This window comes from Echeneis naucrates, chromosome 11 (assembly GCF_900963305.1).
Source record: "Echeneis naucrates chromosome 11, fEcheNa1.1, whole genome shotgun sequence".
NCBI lineage: Eukaryota > Metazoa > Chordata > Actinopteri > Carangiformes > Echeneidae > Echeneis > Echeneis naucrates.
The window spans coordinates 4,650,982-4,663,183 of NC_042521.1; the positions used below are offsets into that span (position 1 = coordinate 4,650,982).

General features: G+C 42.7%; 1 protein-coding gene across 1 annotated transcript in view; it reads left to right on the forward strand.

Moving 5' to 3' along the window:
• The window catches only part of epha10 (EPH receptor A10), a 94,855-nt gene that overhangs the window by 44,034 nt on the left and 38,619 nt on the right, over positions 1 to 12,202 (forward strand). Inside the window, exon 4 of the mRNA XM_029514805.1 lies at positions 8,649 to 8,804. Within this exon, the coding sequence (XP_029370665.1) occupies positions 8,649 to 8,804 (156 nt within the window). The remainder of the gene's footprint in view (positions 1 to 8,648; positions 8,805 to 12,202) is intronic.

A 12,202-nucleotide genomic window follows, 5' to 3' on the forward strand; every position in this document is an offset into this window, starting at 1 on the left:
CATTAAGGAGCAGGACTGCCCATCTGGAAATGAAGGTGGTGGTGGTGATGATGATGGGTGTCAGCGGGACGTGAGGGCTCAGCCAACGGGCCACCTTGCCAGACTTGACCGATCCATGCTGGGAATGTTTTTTATTTTATTTTATTTTATTTTTTTTGTTTCAGATATCTTTTTTTTTTTTTTTTTTTTTTTTTTGTTCTGTCTCACTCAGCCAGAAGACTCAACTCTTGTCCCTCCACTTTTCAGTGTGATTTCTCGATTCTTTGTCATTGTCATTCTGCTTCTTTGTCATCTTGCCGCTGTTTGTGTGCGTTTGTGCACTTCACCATTTCCAACACATGCCGCCACCTGCAACCTAAATGAGTTTGTTTGCCTCTTCCTCACACACGCGTGCTTGCATTCAAGTGCCATGTTACCGGGATAGGTATGGACATAATTTAATGGCTGTGTGGCCGAGGTAAATGGAAGCCATCAATCACACACAGGGAGGAAACAAAAACACATACTTCAACACAGCGATGACTGAACAAGGTCACAGATGCCAGAGACCCCGTGGTCGGAGTCTCAGGATTAGGGTGCAGTTTAATGATCTAAAAGCTGGGCTGCGATGCACAGCGGGTGTCCGTGGATTTCAACCCCTCAAGCAATTTCTGTACCTACTTTTTCTCACTCCAGATGAGAACAACAACTTAAATACCTGATATGTAAACGTCAGTGAGAGAGGGAGGGAATAATGCATTTCTTTCCTTTCTGTCTTTTGTTCCCCACACTTTGATAAATCCTGTGCAAATCATAGCTGGGGCAAAAGTAGGGGGTGGTAAATAATAGACCAAAAGGGAGGGTGACAGAAAGCAAACATGATATGGGGGATAAGAAGGCGGCATTTGGCAGGAAGCACAGCTGATAGCAATCAAGAGCTATTTGGGAAGATGAGATGGGAGAAAGGTAAATGTCAGTGACACGGATATCAGGAAGAGCGAGGAAAACATGGGAAAAGAGAAAAAGGAGGTTCCGTCCGTAATGTCCATGTTCCTCATGCTTGTTGCTTCCATGTATAATGTCGGCGCCTCATCCAAGCATGTCATTGTGTGTTCATGAAACACAGCCTCCCTCCATCTGTCTGTTATAATGTGTATGCATGAGATGAAATACATCTTTTTTTATATTCATTTATACATATACATTTATATCAGGCACATGTCCGTTTTAATATCCCAGTTCATGGAGGAGTTTATTATACACAATAATACTCATGGCACACGAAGCTGTTTAGGACTTCAGGAAGCTGTCATTCAAATTTCAAAGATATACAAATTCATTCATACCACATAGTGTGCTTTTTATATTCCAGTTGTATCTCTCTGTTACATTTGGATAAATTACCATGAAATTATGTACAGATATTCACGCTCCCCAGAATATGTATCTTTATGTTGATGGGCCACAGGTTTGAATTTTATACATTCATTTAAAGGCATTTAGCCTTTTTTAAACTGACTGTAATCATCTTTGTTTATTCCATTGAAAAGTCTTTTTCTTGCCACATAATACACAGTAAAGGGCCATAAAAAGTAAATTTCATGAGATCCACAATGAGACAATGTGAAAGCCCATCTGTCCAATTTCAGCAAGATGACACCATTTGTTTTTGTTTGCGTCACCCCAGGCGTGTCCACAGATTTTGATGTACAGTGTGCACGTGTGGTTGTGCTTGATCTCAGGTGTGTTTGCACTGTTTATATCAGATGGAAGGAGCAGAGAGCCAACCACGCCATCAGACAAACAGCAGGCCGGACGCTGTGATGTAATGCAGCAGCTCTTTGTCACGTCTCTTTGGTTGAACGTACTTGCTTTTAAAGTTTGACCTTTGAGACCTCTTGTCAGAAAGGTTCGCGTTACAAATTGTTTGTGTCTGTGTTTGTGCATACATGCTGCATATCAAATGTTTTCATCAGCAAAATTACCCATCTCCAGCATAAAGTACAAAGCAGCGCTGACATTAATACCCACAGTGGCATTGTTCGCTGGTTATCCCCCTGTGTACTCTGTGATGTCGGTCTGTGGTAACCAGGGCAGAACTGAGAGTAAAATGATAAAGCAAAGCTTTGACCTGAATGGCACGGCTCAGAGTTTTCTCCCTGATTACACTCTGAAGCAGCAGCCAGGCAGTGGGTGTACCTGACTGAGGTCTTTACTTGGAGCTAATAACAGGGATTTATCCTGTCATTCAGGGCTTGGTCATAACTTCAAAGCAGCTAGACTTGCAGATGGGTTATGACGCTGCATGCAGAGCAAAAGAAAATAGTTTCCTTAAAGCAGACCAGAGAATGTATCATAGAATTGCCTTTTTCATCGCTCACTTAATGTCAGTCTGTAACAGCAGAGAAGCATCGCTGATTACAGAAGATGTGATAGTGTTATTCAAACTATATATCAATAACTCACAGTTTGAATTGTGAATTCATGTATTTCTGCTTCTTAGAGAAAATAGTACAGCAACAAACAGATTTTAATGTCCACCACTTTACAGAGACAGATAACCCTCCCAGAGTTTACTCCTCTCCAAGCTGCTACTGAAGAACGCCATTGACCTTAGACAGGACAAAAACACTTTTACCCGAAATTTTAATGGTGTTTTTTTTTTTGTTGTTGTTGTTTTTTTTTCTATAGCTGCAGAGAGAAGCACGTCATTGATCAAACATAAAACAGAAATAAAGCAGAAATCAAAATATCAAAATGTGTCCTTTTGAAGAACAGGAAAGAAATGCAGTATTTTATTTTTTTTTTTGGAAATAACAATAATAATGCTGGAAATAAGAATACATAAAACTGATCAGAAAAAGCCCAAACTGCGCCCTTTCTTACACTCAGATTCTTCCACAAAAGAATGAATACAAGTCCTCCACCAAATTATTGCCTCTACAGCAGCAAGTGATGCACGACAGATTACGAAATAACCTTTTGAGTTTTTGATGGCAAAGTGTCATTTCTTCAGCATGTGCTGTTTTTTTTCTTCAGAGTTTTCAAAGTCAACTTTATTGTCAAGTCTTCTGTACATACAAGATACAAAGAGGAATCGAAAATCTCTGTTGCCCTCTACGGTGTAACATTGAACCAAAGAAAATGAGGCGGAGAATACAGATGAGCAGAGAGAGAGAAAAAAAAAGTACAAAATGAATTAAATATAGAAGTTAGAAATTACAAATCTAGACTCTAGACTGCAGTAATAAATCGGGTTTAGAGGAATCATCGTCATAATGGTGAGAAGGTACAAGTATGACTGTTGGTCGCAATAAGGGTATGAAACAAATTCCCATGTTGTTGTTGTTGTTGCAGCTTTATCTCTCTACCAAATAACCCCGCCTCCTCCTCTGCACACCATATCAGTTAAATGTGATGAACAAATGAAGGGAAAACAGAGTCTTGCACAAAAACCCGTGGGAGGTTGGGAGCACGGTCTGGAGTACGTTTCTCGACCACAGCACAGAACAGTCGTTCTTCTAATCCGGAGGTTTGCTTCGGCGATGTCTCAAGCCCATTTTTCCAAGGTCCACCTCTTTTAAAGTACTTTTTATTCTTGTATAATGTCGCACAAGTCCCTTCAGCCAACGTCTCATTAAGTAAATACTGACTTGGTCCATCTAGATCAGGCAAATTCCAAGTGGTCTAATTCAGTCAGTGTCGTTTGGGATCCATAACCTCCACATCATTTCATAATTTCATAATGTGATCCAACCAGAAACCACTTAAATGTACCGATCAGTCACTTCTCTCCGACTCGCCTACCTGTCTGACCTTGAGGACATGATTGTGTGTGTGTGTGTGTGTATATATATATATATATATATATATATGTGTGTGTGTGTGTGTGTGTAAGAGACCTTGAAAACTGTTTAATGGTAATGAGAATTCATTTTGTGGATGTTAAAGCTGCCTGCTAGCTGAAAGAAGCATCAGAATCAGCATCAGCCGCGCAGCAGGCACTGATCTGAATTAAAGCTCTTTGAATTATTGATTTTTCACCTGCTGGAATAACATCCTGTCTCCTTTGTGTGGCTGTGCCTCCGCTTTTTCCATCCTTTTTAGCACTTGTGCTAAAAACAAACTAAAACAAATGCAACCGAGGTGTTTCTAAACCAGTGCACAGGAAAACTTCAGCTGTAAACCAATCACACAGTCATTTGTTACGTGTGTGTTTATGTGAAAAAGTATTCCTGTGTTAATGTGCAGTTTTGAGTTTGCATTTGTGTTTATTTCCCAGCGGGTATTTGAGTTCAACAGTAGGGGTTAAGCTGTGAGTGCAAGTGTCTAAAGCAAACCTCCTTTAGTGCTATTAATATTAATTAATGTGTGCTGTCAGGGAGGCAGAGAAACAATTCATTGCTCACATTTATTATATCAAATGCTTCATGATTTATTAATGTGCATGTTTAAGGTTAGAGGAAAGAGAGGGAAGGGAAAATAGAAGAAGGGCAAAGGATAAATTGATTCTTCTGACAAAAGTCTATTAAAGTAATTTGTGAGCTCAGTGAAATGTGGATTCTTTGGCCTTTTAGTTTTTACTCATTACGTGGTGAATCTGTCGGCGATCTCAAAGTGTCATTTTGATCGTGAATATTTTATTTGCACTTATTATGTTGACACTAAATTCCCCTTTCTTATGTCTGACTTCATCGTCCCACACACGGGCTCTTAGCAAGTATGTATGCAAGATGGTGCCAGTGTTGCGTATATTCCCACTAAAGATGACCTCCGTCTCACGTAATGCCACTTTCTTTCAGTGCTTCTCATTCATATTCATTGCATGTCTGTGCCTATCTGCTTTTCTTGCTCTGTCTGTCTGTCAAGCTCGAAAAGGTCCATTTAATGTCCCGCCTCTTACAGTAGGCAGTCCACTGTCTGCATGTCTGTGTCTCTGTGTCTCTTCAGTCTCTCATTGCACTTGCCTCCTGCTTCACCAAACCCCCACCCTCCCTTGGCGTGCAGCTCCACATCTATGCTATTACACCTTGAAGAAATATGTCCATGTGTATGTGAGTGTGCGTGTTTGTGTGTACATGTGGTGCCATGTTCCATTTAATCGAGGCTCCCAGTCGGCACACAGGACAAATTGATCAGTTGGTTTGCCAGCTGTCCTGGCAGATCTCTCCTTCTGTCTCTATTTCTCTAACCAAGCCCCCCCACCCACCACCCTTTCTCAGCCTGACACTCTCATTTCCAGTTTAACTCGTATACCTTGGCAATCAAATAAGTGTCCTCTAATGACTGCAGTGGACCTCATAAACACCCCCCCCCACTGTTGGATGCATTTTAGAGTCCACATTCTCCCGTTGGCAGATGGCTGCTGGCCCATTTTGATTGACGTGACCTTGCCTGGCATTGGCTGTTGGCGGCCTTTCGAGTGATGCCTCGCTGTGGAGAACGATGGGCAGTGTACGACGCCAGCTTCTTTTGTTATCTGAGCCGCGCATATTGTCTTGATACACCCCTATCATTAGACGCACATTTCCAAGGTGGGCTGGCAAAAAAATGTGCGTTCACGCTGAATTGAAGAGATAAGTCAGAATTGCAGCCATCCACGAATGTGGCTAGCCTGCTTTTAAGCATGATAGGTAGAAAATGCAAAACCCATTTCTGCTTTCATAGATCTATGCATAATTTCGCCTTGATTCGTGCGCTATTCACGCTTGATGTTCTTACCGTGCTGAGGGACGGATAGTGGCGGCATGGTCAGGAACAAAGACCGTCTATTCCATTGCCGCTTGACAGGTTGTGTGTGCGTGTGTGTTTCTGCTGTGTCCTCATGCTTGGCTGTGCTGAAAGCCGAGAGGCTTTTCTCTGTGTAATGACAGACATTAGAAACTCGATTACATGATTCTCAGAGCCTCGGATATGCAACTCACAGGCATAAACACATGTACACAGGCACAAACCACACTCACTTGTGCATTCACTCTGGTCTGGAGAGGAGCAGCTGGTGCCTGCTAATCAATGTGTGATGGCGGGCCTTTTGTGTGTGTATGTTTTGTACGAGGGGCTGAGTAAAAAAAAAAAAAAAAAAGAAGAGCTGACAGAGGCCCCGTCACTATTGTGCTTGTGTCTTGATGAAGGTTCATCAGCATTTCAGGACAGCAGGTTTGTGTTGTGTTTTGTCTGTAGGTCCACTTGGCTGACTCACATATGGGCCTTTGGTTCCTCTCTTGACAGTCTGGTGTGACACGTGAGGTGGGAGAGATGGTGTAGCAGTAAGCTGCTTCCACTGTTGAGCCCGGCTGCTGCTATAAATTCACACATTTCTTTTTCTTTTTTTAACATCATCTAAATAATTGCAGTCAGGTCTGCTTCTCCAAGTGGAAAACTAACTGGGGCCCTCTGGGCTGAGATGTGAGTTATAGCCAGTTCAGGACATCTTAAACTTGGGTTTAAGACCATAGAATCCAAGTTTCATGTATTTGTTGATCTGATTTGTAACCTGGCTATCTTGGAAGTCTAACATCGAATTCAAATAGTTATCACCTGTGTTCAAATGTCAGCCAGCCAGCCAAGTCTGTTTTGGATATAGGATATTGCTAACTCATGCATTCATATTGCCCTTTATATTGTCCAGATACTGGAAAGCAATGTCAAATTCTACCACACCTAACATTTCCTGCACCAAGATTCCTTTAAATAAATCAACGCCAAAAGCTCGGGTTTGATCTGGTCCTGTACATGTTAAGTTGCGCGGCACCGAGTCTGGCTCACACGCAGCATGATAGTTAGATGCTGTGTGTGTTACGTCCACACCTGGACCGACTCTGGCACGACGGCAGAAAATGTTCCGGCTGTCACCCAACACAAGAGAATTCCAGCTGGATTCTGCCCAGATGCATAAGTACACGGGCCAGACTCAGACCAATGATCCATGCATATGTTGGGCCAGAAGTTTCATTTGTACATTTAAACAGCAAATTATACACCAACTGCCAGTCCTGCTTAAATTATCCAGCGTCTGCACTGGCTGTGCCAGTTGCTGGTGATTGGTCAGGCTGAAATCAACCGCCTAACTATATGACTGAATAACAATGTGAGAGCAAAACTCCCCTCCAGTCTGAATTAGCAGTTCATCCTTCCAGTCAACCTCTGGAGTTAACACATTGAAAGGAAGCCTGTTGGATAATGTGCTTTTAACTGGAGGAGGGGGACTGAGTTAAATTGAGGGAATGAGATTAAAGGGGAAGATGAGAGAGACAAGAATGCTAGATGGCCAGAGCGTAAGGCAAAAAAAGGGCCGGGGGGGGGGGCTGAGAAAGGGATAAGAAAGAAGACAGATGTATTAAGAGGATAGGAAGCAAACAGCGGAGGGGGGTGGGGGGTGGCGAGAGAGCATGCCAAAGCTGTTAACGTAGACCTGCTGTTAAGAATACAGTCTCAGAAGAGAGGAGACCGGAGCATCGAGCGCGAGCTGGCTGCCTGATTTCACACCCATTATCGCCTGCTACAAAGGCACGGCAAGTGGAAAATGAAGCTGCATAGAGAGAGAGAGTGTAAAATAGCCTGTTTTATACCCCATGTGCTTGTGAGTGTGCGTTTAAGAGCCGCCCGATGTCACACACACGTATTGATAAGCTTTTGTTACAAGGTGGGCATTCTTGTGAGCTGCGCATGTAAGGTCACGAGTGCTAATCACCCTCGTCCGCATTCCCACCTTTTGTAGTGTCTCTCTCTCGTGCGCGCTCACTTGTGTGCAATGATCTGGTTTCTCCTCGGGCTGTGGAGGGAGATATTTGAGAGAATCAAAGAGCAAATAAAGCAGGAATTGTGGAAAACAACAACAAAATTAAGTTTCGGGTTTAGCGCTTGCGCGCCTCCACATCGGCTTGGCTTGTTTTCATTTGCCTGGCTGTCTCAAACCAGCAGCAGCGTTTGATGCCGTTTGCCAAGGCCACTGATCACACGTGATGCGAGAATTGTGTTTGTCTGATGGATTTAGCCAAAGTCTCCTCTACTCTTCTCTACTAATCCCATCTTTTATCTCATCTGTACTTCCCTGTGGATTCACTTGTTTTCATTTCATTTTTCTTCATTCAGTCTTTATCTTTCTCATGAATTGAAAGGGAGATTACATTTCTCAAACCCCCCCCCCGTTGGCTTTTAAATGCTTAGTGGAGATTCTGTGTGGGGCAGCACAGTGGCATACTTTGTGCTGTTGCCGCACAACAAGAAGGTTGCAGGTTCGGTTCCCAGGCCTGGAGTCTGCATGTTCTCCCCAAATACATCATGTTTGTGTTAACTGGTGACTCCAAACTGTCCGTAGGTCTGTGTGTGAGTGGTTGTTGGTCTGGTGACCTGTCCAGGGTGACCCCACCCTCACAGGCGGTGCTGGGATTGGCGAGCCAGAAACAAATAAGCAGTAGAAGAAATGCTTAAGTGATATGTCATTAAAGTTATGTTTTATTTTTGGTTTTTTTTATAGACTTTGCAGTAATATCCCATGGTTTTACATTTACTTTGTGGAATTTATGTGCTCGTTCCTTTGAGCAGAAAATCTCACATCATTTAGTTTTTTAAGGGATGTCCCTTGTTAGGATAAGGGAGGCAGGAATTATCCAATTAAAATTCTTTGGACATGACTGACGTGCTGCGTTTGTGTGTGTCCTCTTTTCCAGCATGTCCCCCTGGGTCCTACAAGATGTCCTCCAGGCAGCAGGAGTGCTTCCCCTGCCCAGCCAACAGTGTTGCCGAGGAGGAGGGATCTGTGCTGTGTGTGTGTGAGGAAGACCACTTCAGGACGCCTTTGGACAGTCCCTCGGCGCCATGCACACGTAATGTCTTTTATATTTGTTTATATTTGTGTTTGGTACTCTCCTTTTTCTCTTATGCATCTCATCTAGACATTTTTAAGCATTAAGTCATTATCTCATCAACCTGCCGGCTTCACCTCGATAACCGTAAGTAGCCAAATGTTTCACCTGTCCTTCACCCCGCATCCTTTCACCCGTTTCACCCTTTTCTCAGCTCATCAACCCTCCGTCTGACCTGCACCCACCTCCCAGGTCTCAGTCGCGCTGTCTGTCTTTGGTCTTCCATCACCAACGCCTCCTCATCAGCCCATTTCCATGTCTCATCTCCCCCCACGCCTCACCTCTCCTTCACCTTTAAGCCTTCTGCTAAGTATTGATTTACATCAAATCAGAGAAGGAAAAACATTTCTTTACTTTAATCATCACCAGATGGTTAACCAGAATTTTTCTAACCAGTAGAGACGTGATGCATTCTTTCAGCTACAATTATAGCTAATCCGCTATAGAGCGAATATCCTCATGCTCAAAGGTATTGTTTTATGTTTTTAGGACCCATCCCAACCTGGGCTTACACCCCCATCAATCTCATCCAGTCATGCACACACATTATGTACCCATTCAGTCTGCTGCCATTTTCTCTGCCTATTAACCTTTTATCCCCCTTCCATCCTTCATTCCTCTTAACAGCACATCCATACTATGTATTCATCCAAAAAGCCCATCACCCCATTTTCCCCATCTTTCTGCTTAACCTTGTGCATTCTGTCGATACTTGTCCACTTTTTCTCCAGACATTACCATCCACTGTCTGCTATACGTCCATTAAATACATTACGGGCCAACTGGTCTCTATCACCCCCCCGCCCCCCCGCCCCCCTGCCCCCTTGTTGAACGCACTCTTTTCTCCCTTCTGTCGGTCTGTCTTCTTACCTCAGCCACTCTCAATCTTTTTTTTTTTTTTTTTTTTTTACACGCTGCCTTTTTCCATTTTCCTTCCTCTTCATCCTTTCACCCACGCGAGCTATCATTCTTCCTCCCTCCATCGAGCTGAAATCTCATCTCTCCATCCTCGAGCGACAAACTATATAATCTCGTCCCACTGACCTCATATTATCTGTCCATCTCTCACCCACACCTCCTATTCTTCCCCAATAAAGATGCACTACAGGGCCAATAAGACAAAGACCATACGGGACAGCCTCATTGATTCCTGCATGGAGAACAGCCTATTGATATAGCTCAGTAATTAGATGGAGGAATAATGGGCTCAATATCCCCGTACTCAGGGCAGTAAAACCATGGGGTCACTTCATCTGTCTGTGCATGTTTGTACACACACTCACTTGAGTGTGTATGGATATATATATATATATATATATGTGTGTGCGTGTGTGTGTGGTCATACTAGCTTTTATGGTAAGTGTGGTAAGTGCTTTGGAGGGGTTTAATTACAATATTGATCACTAAGCTCTGTGATCCCTGCGTGATAACATTTATAGCAGCCTAATGACCACATTAATTACACTATTGATTCTGCAATTATAATCATCCCCAGATTTGGCTAATCCACCACATGTGTACAGCTGGAGAAAGAGAAGCCTTGCTGAATCTAGCACTATAAGAATAAAAGAGAAAACAGAGAGTTTGCCAGATGAATGTGGTTTGATATGCACACCTCATTATACCAGCAATTAAGGAATAATACCGGGGTAATTTTCTTCTCTTTTCTTTCCCATTAAGGCCAGAGAAGCGTCTACCCCTTAATGTGTTTAGCACATTACAAGCTACCTTTTTTTTTTTTTTTTTTTTGCTTTTTTTCTTAAATAAATCATTTATGAAAGACACCTCTCCACACGGCTTAAATTGTACTACTACTAATTACCATTGTAAATGGCAGCTATTTAGAAACTCATCCGTGCAGTGCACTGTTAGATATCTCGTGGAAAAGTAAAACTTTGGAAAGAGTAGAAAAAAAAATGTCTCTCTGGGAGCACAGATATCTTCTTCTGTATTCAGTTTGGCGGAGTGCTGCTGACAGAACTGCAACAGCAATGACAATAACATAATGACTATAAGAAAAATATATCTTAAGGTGACGCATAATGTTTGCCAACACTTTTCTGCAAATGGATTTTTTGAAAACAGTTGGAGCCCATATATTTCTGGAGGAAAGATGAACGTGAAGCTGAGATGCTTTTTCTGGTTTAAAAAATAAGCGTGGTTTAAGGACAAAAACACAACCAAGAAAAACAAAACAAAACAAACGAGAAATATATATTTCTTTCATGATTTCTTTCAACGCATTCAGTTGATGGTGATACGAAATCGTACATAACCACCGTATACAAACGTCCCTGGATTCTTTACCAAAAGGCAGGATGTATACATAACAGATGAAAAGAAATAGTTTAAGGTGGCAATGGAGGGTGAGCGAGAGCAAAAGCTGCGAAAGAGAGAAGCAGGAGGCTTGAGGAGGTGAAGTTTTACTGAGAGACACTCCAGTTTAAGGATGAGATGAGAGAAAAGGGAAACTCTGAGGGAGTCCAAGGCTGAAAGCGCAGAAGTGGAAAGAGATGTGAATAAAAGGCCCAGCTGTGTCTACATCTAGTGTGTGTGTGTGTGTGTGTTGACACGCTCAATGTTCTTTGGCTTTACATAACTCTACACTCCACGTGTTCCTGGGAGCACGACGCAGCTGTGGTGTGTGACGTGTGTGACGTGTGTGACAGCACGCACAGATCAGCACACCTTCACTTATTCATTACACAGCACAGTCACACACACACACACACACACAGCCATATAAAATTCATGTCCTTTGAGCTCTATTTAGCCTCTGTGGTGACGGGCCTGCAGGAAATGTCACAGGTCAGTCAGGACACTGATTTTTGTCGAGGTGCAGTCTTGTAGCCTCTGGTCCTTCTAGACCCTTTAAAAGCTGCACTGTATGATTGGTTTTTATCACATTTGTCACAGATGGTGTCTTATTTTAAAATACTTGAGATTTTAAAGTTCACGCACAGCCCAGCGCTTCCGACGATGTTCTAAATGGATAGAAAGTGGATGGAATTCACCGGCTCACAGCACTTCTGCAGGTTTTAGCACACGCAGGCCTGTAGCTTACAGCTCAGGCTGTAATATTACGTCTGACACATCATATCCCGTTCGTGTTTCAGCAGAGTTGCAAACGTTCTCCATTGCACATCAGTTTTACTTTCCAATTATAGATGAATGTTTTTTTTTTTCCCCCACAGTGCAATGTTGTCATCAGTACATTATGGACAGTCGTATTCCTCTTTTAGTTCAAGTCTTCAGTTCTCTTTCTCTTCATCATCTCTCCATCACATGATTTTTTTTTTTTTTTTTTAGAGCCATTCCACTGCTCAACTATGATAACGCACGCATCACAGTAAACAACT